At 57.1% G+C, this 15,475-nt stretch overlaps 2 protein-coding genes across 3 annotated transcripts; both read right to left on the bottom strand.

Moving 5' to 3' along the window:
• Window positions 1-82: 82 nt before the first annotated feature.
• Window positions 83-8,067, bottom strand: LOC127597538 (calcium/calmodulin-dependent protein kinase type 1D-like). The gene is made up of 11 exons (XM_052060640.1): window positions 7,521-8,067; window positions 5,341-5,472; window positions 4,661-4,735; window positions 3,891-4,029; window positions 3,682-3,808; window positions 3,325-3,400; window positions 2,834-2,946; window positions 2,204-2,282; window positions 1,976-2,063; window positions 1,680-1,851; window positions 83-1,247 (listed from the first exon to the last, which is right to left on the bottom strand). Exons 1-11 carry the CDS (start codon window positions 7,613-7,615, stop codon window positions 1,111-1,113), a joined length of 1,233 nt encoding a protein of 410 aa, XP_051916600.1. The 5' UTR covers window positions 7,616-8,067; the 3' UTR covers window positions 83-1,110.
• Window positions 8,068-8,684: 617 nt separating this feature from the next.
• LOC127597517 (2-oxoadipate dehydrogenase complex component E1-like) lies at window positions 8,685-14,645 on the bottom strand. Of its 2 annotated transcripts, none has more exons than XM_052060601.1 (17): window positions 14,056-14,163; window positions 13,223-13,375; window positions 12,938-13,149; window positions 12,678-12,872; window positions 12,018-12,287; window positions 11,639-11,810; window positions 11,371-11,569; window positions 10,975-11,287; window positions 10,781-10,865; window positions 10,567-10,706; window positions 10,352-10,502; window positions 10,177-10,283; window positions 9,937-10,101; window positions 9,764-9,846; window positions 9,430-9,593; window positions 9,178-9,263; window positions 8,685-9,108 (listed from the first exon to the last, which is right to left on the bottom strand). In XM_052060601.1, exons 2-17 carry the CDS (start codon window positions 13,293-13,295, stop codon window positions 9,007-9,009), a joined length of 2,517 nt encoding a protein of 838 aa, XP_051916561.1. In that variant the 5' UTR covers window positions 13,296-13,375; window positions 14,056-14,163; the 3' UTR covers window positions 8,685-9,006. The 2 variants fall into 2 exon arrangements, with proteins under 2 accessions (XP_051916561.1, XP_051916560.1); XM_052060600.1 differs by lacking the exon at window positions 14,056-14,163 and adding an exon at window positions 14,413-14,645 and having other exon boundaries at window positions 8,686-9,108.
• Window positions 14,646-15,475: the final 830 nt, after the last annotated feature.

Genomic DNA, 15,475 nt, shown 5'->3' with positions numbered 1-15,475 from the left:
ATTATTCAGGCAGGGAGGGGGCGCCGGAATGGCCGCCTTTTGCCACTTTGCTTCTGGTTGAAAAGTCAAAGACGCCGTCAAAGAAGCCTTCTGCTTTTTTAATACATGACAACATTTCTGCATGCAACATGCATTTTAGGGGGCGGGGGGGGGGGGTCACAGCTTTTAGTAAGGTGTCTTTCTTTGTTTTTGTTTTTTTTTTTGCCCTATTTTGTTGCTCGGTGAGGGAAGACGACACAAAACATTCAAGACCGGCAAAGTAATCAACTTTGGGGAGTTGTATTTACAGCAAATCGTCTTTATGCGGTTTGCGGTGAGAGAAAAGGGGGGGGGGGGGTAGAGTCTTTCGGCTAAATTCAACAGGTCAATATGAAAGCAAAGAAGCGCATTTTTTTTTTTTTGGTTGGGGGGGGCGGAAAGTAGCTGCAATTTCAGGATGTAGCTAAAATGCTCGTAGGTTGCCGGCCCCCCCTTTTTGAACGCTTCCGTCGTCTTTGCCATCCCATTGGCGGCCACGTTTGCCGCGCGTCCGCTTTGAAGCGGGACTTTGCCGCGTCGCTTTCCGAAACAAATCACGAGCGACCCGCGGAGGTTGGCCGGCACGTTAGGTCGAAGCGAAAAATTCTCTGCCGTGTGCCGAGCATCCGATGACGAGAAGGGCGGAGCAAGAGAGGAAGAATCAGCACACGCGGGGGGCGGGGGGGAATTCGCCGCATCCCCAAGAAGCTCAAAGTCATCGTCCGGCGAGGGCATCCAAGCAAAAGCTTTCTTTCCCGTTTTGGCTCCGGGCGGCGAAATATTTACAGGAGGCGTACGCGGGAGCAGCCCATTGGCAGCTCGGACGAGGCAAGAAAAAGAAACGGCCCCCCCCCAAATCCGTCTTTTGGGCGCGGCGCTTCTCCAAAGCCTTCAGGAGAGCAACGCCGAGCGGACTCCATCCCTCGGCGAGCCGGGCTGAGCTCCTTCAATTCCTCCCCGAAATGTGCGCGGGACGGGCGAGCTGGGCGAGTTCTCGGAATGGCGAGGGTCAAGAGGGGGAAACGCCCCCCCCCCAACCCCCCACTCCTAAAGCTCCGTCGTCTCCCAGCTGACCTCCCGCGGCACCTGGCGTCATTTGGTCCCCGTGTGGATGACGGTGACGGTGGAGGGGCGCGGCGGCGCCACCGGCTCCTGGCGCGAAGGGGACGAGGCCTCCGAGTCCCGGTCGGACGCTTGGACGGAGGAAGCCGGGGGGGCCGTCGGAGGACCTGCGCCGCAAGGACATCACGGGGCAAAACTCAAGACACTTTGCAAACTTGGAAATTGACCACAGAGTTTCCCGTCTTGCCTGCCGTTTGACTCATCTATCAAGACCCTCAAAATAGTTTGAGATCAAGTTGAAGGGGGGGGGGGGGGGGGGGGATACACAACGTAAAAACATGCTTTTGATGGCAAAGAAATGTATTTACAGATAGGCGCCTAAATCGGTAAGACGTTTCTCTCACTCCTAGTCAACGCCGACATTGGCCTCCTAATCTTTCTCTCCAACTCAAAAGCTGTGCTGAAATCCAAAGCCAGTCAACGCTGGGGGATCTTTAGTTTTTTACGCTAGCCCCCATAAAGACCCTTGCAACGCCGCGAAAGGCTTCCGAGTACCAACGGCGGACAAGCGCGAGATGAGCGACGGGCCATTTCCTCACCGTCGCGGGCGGCGAGCGGGGCGCAGTCCACCGACTGACTCTTGGTGGGCGCCCTGGCGGCCGGCGGTCCGCCGGCGTCCGGGTCGGAGGCGGCGCGGACGCCGCTGCCGAAGCTGCTGCCCAGCTGCAGGCGCCGCATGTGGCGGATCACCGCCGTGGCGTTAAATGCTTGCTGGCAAACAGACAAGAGGACGGACGGACGGAAGTCAAAACAAGCCTTTTGGATTCAAAGGTGAAAGGTCTTGAGCGCTACCCGGGAGGAGGAGTCCAGTGGGCCAAAGAAACCGCAAGCTTACCCTCCATTTGCTCTTTGCAAAGTTTTTGCGCATCTGCCGGCTGACGGACTCGTGAATGTTCTTGCAGAGGGCCGTGCCTCCCGCGATCCTGACAGGGGAAGACCAACACACACACTTTTTTTTTCCCCCCTACTTGGGAACTCACGCCTCAGCTGGGACAAAAGCTGACGACGGCGCCACGCGGCCGCTGGATGGCAAACGGCGTCGGCTCGGCGCGGCTTTACTCACCAGGGATGCTCCAGAGCCCGGTCGCACGTGAACCTCTTGTCGGGATCCTTCTCCATCAGGCGGCTGATGAAGTCTTTGGCTAAGGACACAAACGGCAGCGTCGGCGTCATCGTCAGATAGCCGCTCAAACCTCCAAATTCGACCCACAACCTGAACGGGTTTGTATGATGGCCGCCAGATGGCGGCAATGGACCATTTGCGACCTGACACCGAGACGCCACAAGAGGGCGCCAAACTCACAGGATTCTTTGAGGTGACGCTTCCTCGGGTAGCGTCCGTTGTGAGCAGACGTGTTCAATAAAGATTTTTTTTTTTTTAAAGAGCGTGCTTTTGGTTTTGGAATCCATCGTTTTTGAAACAGCCTCTGGGAACGGATCAAGGTGGAAAAGCGAGGCATGATAAGGTAGATTGTAGGCGGAGCCTCAAAGCCTGAAACCGAGTCATGGCGAGTCGCCGGCGAATCGATGCTCAACGGTCGTCACGAATTTCGGAAGCCGAGCCGGCAGCCAAATGCGCCGAGAACCTTTGGCGATAGTGTCCGCCGAAAAGCAAAGTTTTCAGCGAGCTCCACCGCACCGCAAGCGAGTGTGCAAACGAAAGCGAAAAGAGGCGCCACGAGCGCTTTCTCACCAGAGTCGGATATGTCGTCCCAGTACGGCGCGTCAAACTCGTAGTCGGCCTTGAGGATCTGCTCGAAGAGCTTGGAGTCGTTTTCGTCGTAGAAAGGCGGGTAGCCGCACAGCCTGCCAGAACGGAGGAGAAAGCCATCGTCATGCGGGGAAGAAAGGCTAATGACCCCCCCCCCCCTCCCCGCCCCCCTGCTAAATCTGGTTGCCACTTTACGGTTGTAAGTGGCGCTGAGCAGACTGTGCTATGCGACAAGCGAAAAGGCGCATGGTGACAAAGTGGCTTCATGAGTTCTTTCTTGCCAAAGTATTTTGCAGTGGAGACGGCGCCACCTAAAGACTTTGCCGTGTCGGGAAGCAAATTGTGCCGGATTATCCTCCATTGCGTGGGGGATTTTCTTCGGCCCGCTCAGCCACTTTCCTTAACTGGCTTGGGAAAGCCGCGGGGTGGGGGCGGAGGGGGGGGGGTTCAGGGCCTTCCGGCGCGGCACTTACAGAATATAAGCGATGACCCCGATGGACCAGCAGTCCACGGCTTTGCTGTAGGGCTTCTGCGCCAACACTTCGGGTGCTGCAAACAAGCAAACAAAGCCGAGGAGCTTTAGTCTGCTGCCCACATGAACATGAAGACACACGACCATTTGGAATTTCAGTTCAGACTTTCGCAAGCACGATGGCGTTCGCTCGATTTGCTTGTGCGGGCCGTATAAAATGACGCGGCGGGCCGCGTCTGGCCCCCGGGCCCAGAGTTTGACACCTGAGCCCTCAATGCATCACGGGACCGCGACTTCTTAGATCGGCGAGTCCCCGGGGACCGGCGGGGGCTCCGACCGACTCCTCGGTTTGGCTCACCCACGTATCCCGGCGTCCCGCAGGCGGTGGCCATGGCGTCGCCGGCCGCCTCCATCTTGGACAAGCCAAAGTCGCTGATCATGATCTTTGACTCGTCATGCGGGCTGAAGTAGAGAAGGTTCTCCGGCTGAGAAAAGAAGGAGAGAGAGAGACGCGTGACCCCCTAACCACCTCGCCATTCAGACGTCTCGGATGCGGAGGGGCGCCACCTTGAGGTCCCTGTGCACGATGCCCATGCGGTGCAGGTAGTTGACGGCGTCCAACACCTGGCGGATGAGCCGGCTGGCGTCCATCTCGGTGTAGAAGCCCTTCTCCACGATGCGGTCGAACAGCTCGCCGCCCGACACCCTGACGCACATTCGCGTCATTCGCCGGACGCCAAAGCCATACTTCGGCGGCGCGGCGCCTCGCCCTCGCTCGTTTGGGGTACGGCGCTCGCCATCGGCGCAGATTTGTTTTTTCTTTCCCCGGTGAACAGGAAATCGCATCATAATCCCCCCCCCCCCCCCCCCCCCCCCCCCCCAGGAAAGAGTCACTGCGTTCTCACTGGGCATAAACGACGGAGGCTCGTCGGATTGATCGCCAATCGCTTATCGGCTGTACAAATTGCGCTGCGGGCCATGTCCAAATGATGATGTCATCAAAGGGCCAGCAGCAAGAGTCCATCGCAAATGGAATTGCTGAAAAAGAAACGGCCCGGCTGCGATGATAGTTGACACGAGGGACACCTTTGCCCCCCCCCCCCCACAACACAAAAACGAGAATCAACTCTGCGCATCCACCAACTCAAGTAAAAAAAAAAAGCCAAATGGCATTTCACGGAATAAACGCACGACAACGTGGGCTGCGGCGCTTGTGTAAGCGCTTATGTGATGGGGAAAAAAAAAGAAAAGAAAAACATTTCCAAGCCAGACAGAATGTCAACAGGAGTGTGTGTGTGGGGGGGGGTCAAAGGGGGGGCGGGGGGCTTAGTACTCACAGCTGCATGATGAGGTACAGGTGGTTGGAGCTCTCGTAAATGTCCTCCAGAGCCACAATATTCTCATGTTTTATCCTGCGCAACACAAAGATGAGATGCACTTTGTTAAGAATGCGCCCTGCTCATCGGTGGGGGGGGGGGGGGGTTGTTTTGGGGGGAATACGGGGGAGGAGCACGAACGGGGAAAGGCAAGTTTATCAATGAGTCAGCCAGCGGCGAGCCCTGACAACAAGCGGGCAGGAGTCTCCCAAGGGCCCCCCCTTCTTCCCCCCCCACCCCACCTGCATGCAACACTAAACGAGGGCCCGCTTTCACACAAAGGCCGTCAGACGACCAAGAGACAGAAAGGGGAGGAAAGGCAGAGAAGAATGAAAAGCAGCCAACGCGGGAGGACGGCAACCGTAACCAAGCAACTAGACTCAACGCTCGTCGAGCGGCCGGCAGCGGCTACGTGGGGTGGGGGGGGGGCACGCCACAGAACTAACTGCCGATTCCCATCAGGCTCGCCGTGACACGTTGGGCCTTCCAATCAGAACAATGAGCCCGTTTTCAAGTAAGCTCGTGACAAACAGCCAGAGAGAGAGCCCCCCCCCACCCATCCACGTACTGCCGGGTCATCTGGCCTCCAAAACCAAAAGAGGACGGCGAGCAAAGCGTAAAAGCGCGCCGCTGGGTCCTACCTCCTGAGCACGGCGATTTCGTTCTCCAGACTGGTCTCCTTCCCTTTGAGCGCCTTTTTGGGGATGCACTTGATGGCCACCATCTTGCCCGTGGCCTTCTCCCGCGCCATCACCACCTCGGAGAAGGCGCCGCTGCGGACCGACAAATTGGAAACTTTGAAAAACATTTAAGGCAGGACAAACGCTGACAAAAAAAATAAAAGTGTACACGTGTCGTGTCGTCGCAGCAAAGGCAGTTGCGAAGGCAGGCCGCATTTCCGCAAGCGATCGCCGCGCGTTGCTATGAGACCGCAGCCACTTTTTGCTGGGCGGGCCTTCGTCGTTTGCGCCCCCGCGCCACAAGAGGAATCGATGGCGGCCGCTCCCCTTGAGCCGCGCCGGGCGACGGAATGAAAAGGCCCAACCACCTTTGAAAGCCAGCCCAGGCCCCCGCCGAGGAGCAGACATCCCACGACTGGACTAGAACCACGGCGCTGATGAACAGAAAACAAGGCTTTCCTTTGCTCAATCAGAAAGGCCTTGGGGGGGGGGGGGTGTCCCTTCATTGTCCCATGATGAGCTTCATCATCTTTTTGGGTGGGGCGCGCCGCCGCGAGTGCATGCGTCAACTTGATATTTTCAGCAAGTGGCGTCATGAAGACGGTAGCGCAGGAATGCGGCTCCAAAAGAAGCCGGAGTCCAAAAATAAAGGTTTTACCGCCCCCCCCCTTTAATCTAAAGATAGCTTGATAAAAGTTGAGCAGGTGCAGCTTGATTTCTTCTTTGTGAACATCCCAAACTGGACCGAGATACGAGCGAGGCCACTTTGGAGCCGTTCAAGGCCGCTCGCGACGGCTTCGGAGCCGCATTTCAACGCAGCGCCTGCAGGGGGCAGAAAGTGCCTTCCAACTTCCATCAAAAGAGACTATACGGCTACAAAAGTTTGTCACTCAATCCGAGTCGGTGGAGGCAGACTCCCCCCCCCCCCCGGCCGGGCAAAAGCGGGCCCGTCGTTCATTTTGCCAAATGATTGAAGAACCGTGACAAAGCGCGGAGGGCGTAGGTGGTGCAAGGCAGCAAGCGACGACTTCCGCGCTTCCTTGTTGCCTAGCTGCCGCTCGCGCGCCATTCAAGCTCCGTCCAAGGACGCGTCGACTCGATGCGAGATGTGCCAGGGGAGCGTTTCGCATAGTGAAAGGAACCGAGGCCACGCCGGCGGCTAAAGTCTCGCACTCTGGACTAGAAGAAAAAAGAAAAAAAGCGTCGGAGGGCGTCCAAGCGCCGAGTCGAAGGGTCCGTTTTGGACCAGGTTGAAAAAGTGCAAAGATCCTGCACGTCGAATGAACGCAGGCGTTTGTTTCCAAATATTTGCTCCGCGTTTGGGGAGAGACGTGTGCCGCAACGCTCGCGGCTACGGACTCGTGGAGGTCGAGAATCCAACCGCTATTTCGCATTTCAGAGGCATGGCTCGAATATCTGAAAAGGTACGGACGCGAGCCTCCGAGTCTTTGAAGAGGATTCGTTTTTCTCCCTCCAATTCGGCGACGCTTCTCAAACCGAGCGGTCGCATTCATTCCGTCTTTAGTGGGGACTCCAAGAGCAAACGTGAACGCTTACGCACAAATTTTGCACATTGTATGAGTAGAAAAAAATATTTATAAGGCTAAATGTAATGGTATACATGCATGTAGAAGTCAAAGCGCTCGCATACTTTTTGTTGTTTTTGTTATGAATACGTTTGAAAAAAATCAGCGATCCACCGAAGCCGCGATAAACGAACCGCGAGATAGCGAGGGATCACCGTACTATTGAGGGATCTTTTGGGGGGGGCGTGGCTTTTTACTCAACTACGTCGTCCAGCAGGTAAGGAACGATTAGCGAGAAGGAAATGAGTGAATATTGCTCACATCGTTCAGAACGATGACTAAGTTTTTGAAGAGACAACCACTGATGTTTGCCCTACGCGTTTGGAGGGGGCGGGGTGACGTCACAACGGCGGGATCTTTTAACCGTTTAGAACGAACGTCCGATGAAGGGCGTCACGTGACCTGTCCATTTCTTCCGACGTTTGTGCAACAGCCGTCAATGGAAAAATGTGTTTATTTTGTCGCGCCTGTGCGCACGCGCGTGCCGACTGAGCGGCGGCGGTGGCCAAAGTTTGCCGCCGAAGAGACAAAATGGACGCGGCGATGCCGACTTACGTTCCGAGGACTTCTTTAAAGTCGAACACACTCTTGATGTCGTCGACGTGTTTCTTCCACGACCCGTCGCCGGACTCGCCGTTCTCTTTCGCCATGTGTCCGAGCAGAAGACGCGAAGGGGGGGCCGGGGGGGTGAGCTGAGCCGAGCCGAGCCGAGCCGGGTCCAAAGCGGCGTCTGGAGCTCCGCGCGCGCTTCAAAGCGATGAATGTTGCCGAGCTTCTTAGCCGGCTAATCCGCCGGTGTCCCTCCTCCTCCTCCTCTTATGTCTTGTCGCCTCCCCAGGCCGCTGGTGGTGAGACGGGGGGGAGGTTGAAGGAGGCTCGGTGACGCCCTGGCTCCGATTGTGGCTCTCCCTCTCGCCTCTCGCCGCCGCCGCCGAGGAGGAGGAAGCAGGAAGAGAGCGTCGAAAGCGGAGGAGGAGTTGCGCGTGGCGCTCAAGTGTTCGCATTGCACCAAATCAGCGGCCGGCGGCCGGTCCGCACGTCCTCCCGGTCTGAATGGAGCCTTCCGGTTGGCAGGCGCATCCTCAAACGCCCCCCCTTTCTTTTCCTATTTGCGAGGTGGCCACCTGTCGCCGGCGATCTCAATCAAAATGGACGCCGCCGCAACCCGTTGCCTGCCGTATTGGAGTCAATAGTTGGATTTCATTCATTCGGGTGAAACCAATAAAACCGTATCAAATGCTCAGTCCATGTTGACCGGACTTTTCCTTGAAATGACGAGGACAAGGCCAAAGGCTTGAACTCCACGTCGCTCTGCTCCTCAAGAGCCATGACCAGCGTTTTTGGTTTTTCCCTCCGACTTCTTCCCGCCGCCTCCCGTCTATCCGTTTTTAGTTTTAGTCTTGCCGTTCTCCACTGCAATTAGTTTTCTGCATCGTGTATACTGAAAAAAAGTTAACCTCTCCAAAGTACTTCACAGGAGCGGCTGTCCAATTTCGGAGGGAAAGCAAAGAAGAAGAAAAAAAATGGTGGCGCCCCTTGTGGCGGCCGAGTGTACTTCACTTGTAAAATGTCTTCCACCTTTCATTGATTCCATGAGCCGTTCTCGCCACAATTCGACTCGACAAGATGGATCTGAAGTTCAGATCCATCTTGTTCAGATTCTGAACACTCTTTTCCAAATAGTAACATTGAACGCTACGCAAGCCATCAGCACAAAAATAGATTTACTTCCTCAAAATGTCCCACAGAAGCGCTCGTGTGATGTGAGATTTTTTTTTTTTTTTTTTAGCTCACGACACAAGCGAAAACGATTGCGATTTGCGTTGATTTCTCGCTCGGCGCTACGCCCGACGATCCGTTGCCAGCGCCGTCGTCCGAGGCCTTGACTGAGATTCGCGACGTACGCCGAAAACGCGTTGAGAGGGATGATTAAAAAAAAAAAAGCCAACGAGAAGCCGACGTCCATAATCGCCCGCCACGCGATTTCTGTTGCGAGTGGGTCACGGCTGCGAAGGCGACGAGTCTTTGCGCTTTTTCTTTTTTACGAGAAGGTGGCGGCCAGGAGGGCCTCCTGCTGCCGATTGTGCAGGGTGCCGATGCCCACGGCGGGGGCGGGCAGCGCGGGGCGGCTTACTAAGCGCAGCTGCAGAGGACACAAAAAGGTCACTCGTTTTTGTTGTTTTTGGGGGGGGGGGGGGGACCGGGGGCTCACCTTGCAGGACAGCTGCTTCTCAAAGCGGGGAGCCACAAAAGACCACGGGCCCATGTTCTGAGGCTCCTCCTGACTCCAGATGAACTCTGTGGAGGCAGACCCATTTGAAATCAGGATTCTGTGTGCCGCCGGTGGCATAACCGGAGCTTTCCAACAAGCAACTAATTTCCATGTCTCGGATGCGTCACAAAAAAAACAGGGACCGATTATTAGGGGCGCTTTTGTCGCGGAGGGGGGGGCGGGGGCACGCACCTTTAGCGTTGGGATACTTGTGGAGTTCCGTCTGGAGCGCCTGCAGCGGGAAGGGACACAGCTCCTCCAAGCGGATGAGCGCCGAGTCCTGCTTGGCCGCGGCGTCCCTCTGCTTCAGCAAGGCGTAGTAGTGTTTGCCGGAGCATAGCACCACTCTCTGGACGCTGGGGGGGGGCAGGGGGGGCAAATATCAGCCATGTTGTGACGGTTGGCTCGTGGCTTTCACCGCCTGTGCGTCCGACTGCATCGGAATCCCATTTTCATTCCAAAAGAATAAAAAAAAAAGGGGGGGGCCAAGGTGCCACGACGTGACTGCTACGGGGGGCTTTTCTACCTGTCTGGCGAGACGGACGTATCCCCCAACACGGGTTTGAACGAGGTCCCCGGCGCCATTTCCGTCAAACTCGACGCGGCCCCCTTCAAAAAGAGAAAACATCAAAACGAGTCGTTCCCCCCCCCCCCCCCCCGCCAAAAAAAAAACTTTTAGACCGTCGGTCCAACACTGACGGGAAATCGCAGCAACATCTTGGGTCCGACCACGATGAGGGGCTTGCGGAAGTTGCGGATCATCTGCCGCCTGAGCAGGTGGAAATACTGCGCCGACGTGGTGGGGTTGACCACCGCCATGTTGACCGTGTCGCCGTCCACGCCCCCCTCCTCGCTGTCGCACATCTGAGGGCACAGGGGGGGGGGGCGCGTGAAATCGGATTTTTTCTTTTTGTCGGTCAGCAGTTGCGGCGCGCTCACCTGCAGGAAGCGCTCCACGCGACAGGAGGAGTGCTCCGGTCCGGCTCCGTCGTAGCCATGAGGCAGCAGGATCACCAGCCCGCACTGGAGAAGCCACTTGGCCTCGCCTGAAAAGGTCAAGGGGGGCGGGGGGGTCAGACGCCCCGATCGGAATCGGCCGCCGAACGGCCCCTACCTCCCGAGATGAAAGTGTCAAAGATGATCTGAGCGCCGTTGAAGAAATCTCCAAACTGGGCTTCCCAGATGGGCAAGAGCTTGGGCCGGGCGATGCTGACGCCGTACTCGAAGCCGAGAACCGCCTCCTCGGACAGCGGACTGTTGCACACCTGCCGAGACCCCGGCCGTCAACAAAAGGCGGCGCTTGGCGACGGCGGCGCGCGGTCTTCGTACTTCGAGGAAGCCCGTCTGCTGGGGGCTGATGTGGTTGAGAGGAACGAAGGTGTCGTCGCTGTCCTGGCACACCAGCATGGCGTGCCGCTGACTGAAGGTGCCGCGGCCCACGTCCTGCCCGCTCAGTCGGATGTCGAAGCCTGCCGCGGCGGATGCGATTGGGTGGCGGTCCAGACAAAAAACCGAACGGGAGCGCCGCAGGCCCGTTTCCCACCTTGGCAAAGGAGCGACGCAAACGCCAAAGCCTCCGCCGTGGACCAGTCCACTTTGGTCCCCTCCTGGAGCTTTTGGAGTCTGGCCTGCGCACCCGGACAAAAGCCGCTTTCAATGCCCATTGAAATGGACCACGAGCGCTTGGCAAGGAAGCTTCGGTTTCGGCCATGGGGGGGGTTCCGTTTCAGTCGCTACCTGCGCGTGGGTCTTGAGCAGGTGGCCGTGCAGGCGGACGTGCTCGGGGACGTCCACGGACTTGGCCCCGACGTACCGCAGCAGCGGGAGGGGGACGCCCGTATCCCAGGAGCTGACCCGGGCACGGGGCTCCACCAGGTCCCCCCAGCGGCCCTGCAGGTTGGTGGGCGGGGGGCTGTACAGCGTCACATTGGCCAACTTGTCGTTGAGCCAGCCGTGGCGCTCCGCCTTGATGCGCTCGCGCTCCGCCTCCGTCATCAAGCCCTCGGAGACCAGACCGTCCGAGTAGGAGTCGGGGACGCTCTTGCGCGAGCTGCCGGCGGGCGAGAAAGCCCGGGGCGGGCGATGAGGCCCAAAAACAAACCCCCCCGGGACCCCCCACCATCTTGAACTGACCGGATGATCTTGTACATGGCCGGGTTGGTGAAGAAAGGCTCGTCCAGCTCGTTGTGGCCCCACTGGCGGTAGCAGACCAGGTCCACGATGACGTCCCTCCTGAAGCGCCGCTGGTAGTCCACGGCCAGCCGAGTGGCCCGCGCCACCTCCTCCGCGTCGTCGCCGTTGACGTGGATCACCGCGCAGTTCACCATCTTGCCTGAAGTCGCGAGATCATCAGCGCTTCTCCCCCCCCCTTGCCCAGAAAAAACAAAAGGGGGTGACTGACCGACGTCGCTGCAGTAGAGAGACGACCTCCCCCTGTCGGACGGGGTGGTGTAGCCCACTTGGTTGTTGACGATGAGGTGGATGCTGCCCCCCACTCTGTAGTGCGGCAGCTTGGAGAGGGTCAAGGTTTCGGGGACGATGCCCTGGCCCGGGAAGGAGCCGTCGCCGTGGACCTGCGCGTTGGCACAATCGAGAATTATTTCAATCATGGTGATGCTTCTTTTTTCAGGGGGGGGGGGGTAGAAAAACACCCAAAATGATCTTTTCCGGACATGACCATTTTTTCTACGTACTTCCTCACCAGTTGTATATTATTTTTAAAAAAAAAACAGAAAAGGAGGAAAATTACGACTCCACACGACGCCCCCCCAACCCCCAACCTGCAGACAGAGGACTCGGTCCCCCGGCCGGGCACGCTCGTCGTCCGAGTAGTCGCCCTCCTTGCGCAGCTGCTGCAGGGCCCGCGTCTTGCCCTGAGCTACGGGGTTGATGGCCTCCAGGTGGGAGGGGTTGGGCAGCATGGTGACGTGAAGCCGGTGCCCCGCCCCCACATCCAAGTCCACCGACGACGTCAGGTGGGACAGGACGTCTCCGATGGCGGGCGAGGTCTCGGGGAACTCGCTCAGGCCGCGCATCTTCCGGAACATCAGCTGGACAACGACACGGACGCAGACGGAAGCCGTCAATACGCCGACTTGGCGAGGCGGCGGGGGGGCGGCGCCGGAGACGCTGCCAAAAGCACTGCAGCGCCACGCCTGCTTGCGATCCATCTTATGACGCTTGCTGTATCTCGCCAGCAGGGGGCACCACAGATTGAGCTGCAGAAAAAGCTGCCGCCAACCCAAACAAAACAAGTCAGGTTGACTTGACGCTCAAAAGAATGTGCGGAGAGTGAGCCCTGAAGAACCTCTTCAAGTGTGCAACCATTCACTGGGGGGGTGGGGGGGTGGAACCAAATAATAATTTCAGGAGGCCAAAATCAAAACGGCGGCCTTTCCCGGGAAACTGGCTTTTCTCCGGCGCCGCGTTCGTGCGCTTACCTCCGGCGGGAACTGGAGCAGGCCCGTCAGGAGGTTGAGCCGCCCCCGGTGCGGCATGCCGATGACCACGTCGGTGACGCCGGCCTGAGCCGAGCGCCGGAAAAGCTCGTGGAAGAAGCCCATCATGCTCTCGGCTCCTTCTCCGCCGTAGCGTTTCACCGTGGAGAATTTGGTGGCCAGGAAGCGGTCAAATTCCTGCAGGGAAACCGGAGACGGGCGTTGGCTTTTGCCGACGTCGATCGGCGGCCGCTCGCGCCGACCTGCGACTCCAGCATGAGCTTGGCCAGGCTCCTCCTCTCGTCCGAGGAGAAGGGGGCGCTCTTGAGCTCCTCGAAGCGGTCGGCCATCCATTCCCTCTCCTCGACGTCGCACAGCTGACTGGTCTCCACCGACAGGTGGCCGCAGTAGGCCTCCTCCAGGTAGGCCCGGACCTCGTCCGCCGAGGCCTCCGCCTTGCCCAAGTGGGGCAGTCCTGCACCCAAGTTTGAGCAAATGCAGGAATAAAAGTACGCTGGCACCACCAAGAAAAAGTGTCAAAGTGTCACCTGAGGTGTCGAACGGTCCGCCGAGGGTGCCCGTGAGCGCGCTGATCTCGGGAACGCCGTCCACGACGGGCATGTGGGGCAGCAGCGGGTTAATTTTGGCCAGCTTGTGTCCATGAGCTCGGTAGGCCTCCACCAGGCGGGCCAGGCCGTGATCTGAAAGGCGAGCGGACCGAGGGGTCAGGCGGGCGTGCACAAAGGCCATTTCCTTTGTCCGCCTTTCACAACAAGCCCGTTCCATCTTGTGACTATTATTTCGGCAAACCGCGTTTACCATTTCTGACAAAGCTGAGCTAGCCTAACTCCCCCGACTCCCCCCCCAAAAAAGCGCATATTTAGTCAATGACATGTCCGCACAAGAGTACACACACACATATATTTGATCACTTACTTTTTGACATTTTAGGGGAAGCTGAGCTTCCCTTGCAGTCTTAAAGCAATCACCTCTGCATTGTATAATAACTGTAAAAATTAAAGCTGACTATCAAGTCCAACTTCATTGTCAAACATACAGCACATTTGACATTTCTTCCCTCATTTTAAAAAAACAAATCCTACTTCGCGGATTTTACTTATCACTGGTTCTTTTTGGAACGTAACCCCCGCGAAAAACGAGGGATTACTGTATTCACACCGGACAAACGGAAATCTGAGAAGGCGCGCCTTTTTTATAACGTTTTGGGCCATTTACAATCACAACCTGACTGGTGGCAGTTTTTGGAGGTAGTCGTGGGCCGTGACCGTCACGCCCCACAACTCGTGACGGCAAAACGTCACCGTCGAAGCCGCCACGGCGTGACTTGGAGTAGTTGAACGTGAGACGGGCAGTCGCTCACCAAAGTTGTCTTATCGCCCCCAACTTGCGGAAAGCGCGGCGGGGACGGCCCTCGGCAGACTCGCCGACAAACATTTGGTCAGCGCGCCGCCCGGAGGCAAAAAAGCGTCCTCCCCGAATCGCGACGGTGACGCTTGCGCGGGGGAGGGGCCGAGGCCGGCTGACGCGAGCTGCGGCCCGAGAGTGTGGCAACGTGGTCACAAACCACGCCGAGCAGCTTGTGAAACGGCCCGTGTAGGGGGCGGACTTTGAGCGAACCCGGCGAGGCGGCCATAGCCACGCCGAGAGCGTCCTGTCGCCACGTCTGGGCTCGAGAGAACGAAACTAGCCCGTTAAGTAGTTCGCGTCGGACGCTGACCTTGGTTGAGTGCGGTGATGCGCTCGCTCAGCAATTCGTCCCCGCCGGGGCTCCGTTTGGGACGGTAGCCGTAGACGCCTCTCTCGGTGTGGTAACAGCAGCCGGCGGCCCGGCCAAACACGCGGAGCGGCAGCCGCTTGGTGGAACTTTTCAGGAAAAGAGCGGCTGACATGGCACCGACAGTCGAGCTCCGAAGCCGGAACAACAGCGGAGGGAGTCGTCGCCTACATCGAAGGCGATTGGCTGGCGATTCCAACTCAAACCTGATTGGCCAGCAATGGCCAATCAGCAGTAGCGATTGTTTTCGATACTTTCAGTTCCGGTCATTCTTTCAAGCTGTCATTTCGAGTTTTGGAAACAACTTTTTATCCATTATTAATTTTCCTACGTTTAAAAATAATTACAGTTGGCATTTAGAGGTTGTAGACTGCCGCGTTCAAATACACACCCTGGAATTGGAACTTGAAAAGGTCCGATCCTACTGCGCTGAGAACTACTGCGAGTGTTTTGGCAGGTGGCGAATGTTGCGTTCCTCACAGCGGTCGTTAAGTTCACAAATATTCCAACAGTCGTCGAACGTTCGCCAGCAACTTTTTTTTTTTGTCGCAAAGCGATTTTGAACATTGAAAACTTTGTACACACACACACACTTGCAAACCTCTGCCACTCAGTGACATACGAGTTTAATTTTTTTTATTTAAATGCAATTTAATTAAAGGTGTGTAGATGTGCACTCTGGATCTGGTCCGTAGACAGACAAAATTAGAAGCTGTTGACTCTGCTGCTTCCTAAAGTTGATCCACTGCACCTCGAGATATATTTTGGCCCATTTATCCCCCCCCCCAAAAAAAGCAGCGATGAACTATTGCTCCCAAAGAGGAAACAAGGTGCCCCCCAAACACGGCATCGTTGATTCTCGTAAATTTGAGTTATTTACACCAACAAGACAAAACTGACAACTAGGAACAAAGCACATTAGAAAAGGTTTGCAACAGGTTTGCAAAGCGGGACGCATTCTCTCACTCGCTCTCTGGTGGGGGGGTGGGGGTCGTTTTCTATCGTT

This window comes from Hippocampus zosterae, chromosome 3 (genome assembly GCF_025434085.1).
Source record: "Hippocampus zosterae strain Florida chromosome 3, ASM2543408v3, whole genome shotgun sequence".
NCBI classification, from domain to species: Eukaryota; Metazoa; Chordata; class Actinopteri; order Syngnathiformes; family Syngnathidae; genus Hippocampus; species Hippocampus zosterae.
The sequence above is the reverse complement of the archived record's forward strand: the minus strand, read 5'-3'. Positions and strand labels throughout refer to the sequence as shown.

Coding starts and splice junctions, on each gene's coding strand:
- LOC127597538 (XM_052060640.1), bottom strand. CDS start 7,615: ATGGCGAAAGAGAACGGCGAGTCCGGCGACGGGTCGTGGAAGAAACAC. Junction 4,030..4,660: donor CTGTACCTCATCATGCAGCT/GTGAGTACTAAG, acceptor AATGTGCGTCAG/GGTGTCGGGCGGCGAGCTGT. Junction 3,809..3,890: donor TCGTGCACAGGGACCTCAAG/GTGGCGCCCCTC, acceptor TTCTTTTCTCAG/CCGGAGAACCTTCTCTACTT.
- LOC127597517 (XM_052060600.1), bottom strand. CDS start 14,584: ATGTCAGCCGCTCTTTTCCTGAAAAGTTCCACCAAGCGGCTGCCGCTC. Junction 9,594..9,763: donor ACGTCCGTCTCGCCAGACAG/GTAGAAAAGCCC, acceptor GCCCCCCCCCAG/CGTCCAGAGAGTGGTGCTAT. Junction 9,109..9,177: donor AGAAGCAGCTGTCCTGCAAG/GTGAGCCCCCGG, acceptor TGTCCTCTGCAG/CTGCGCTTAGTAAGCCGCCC.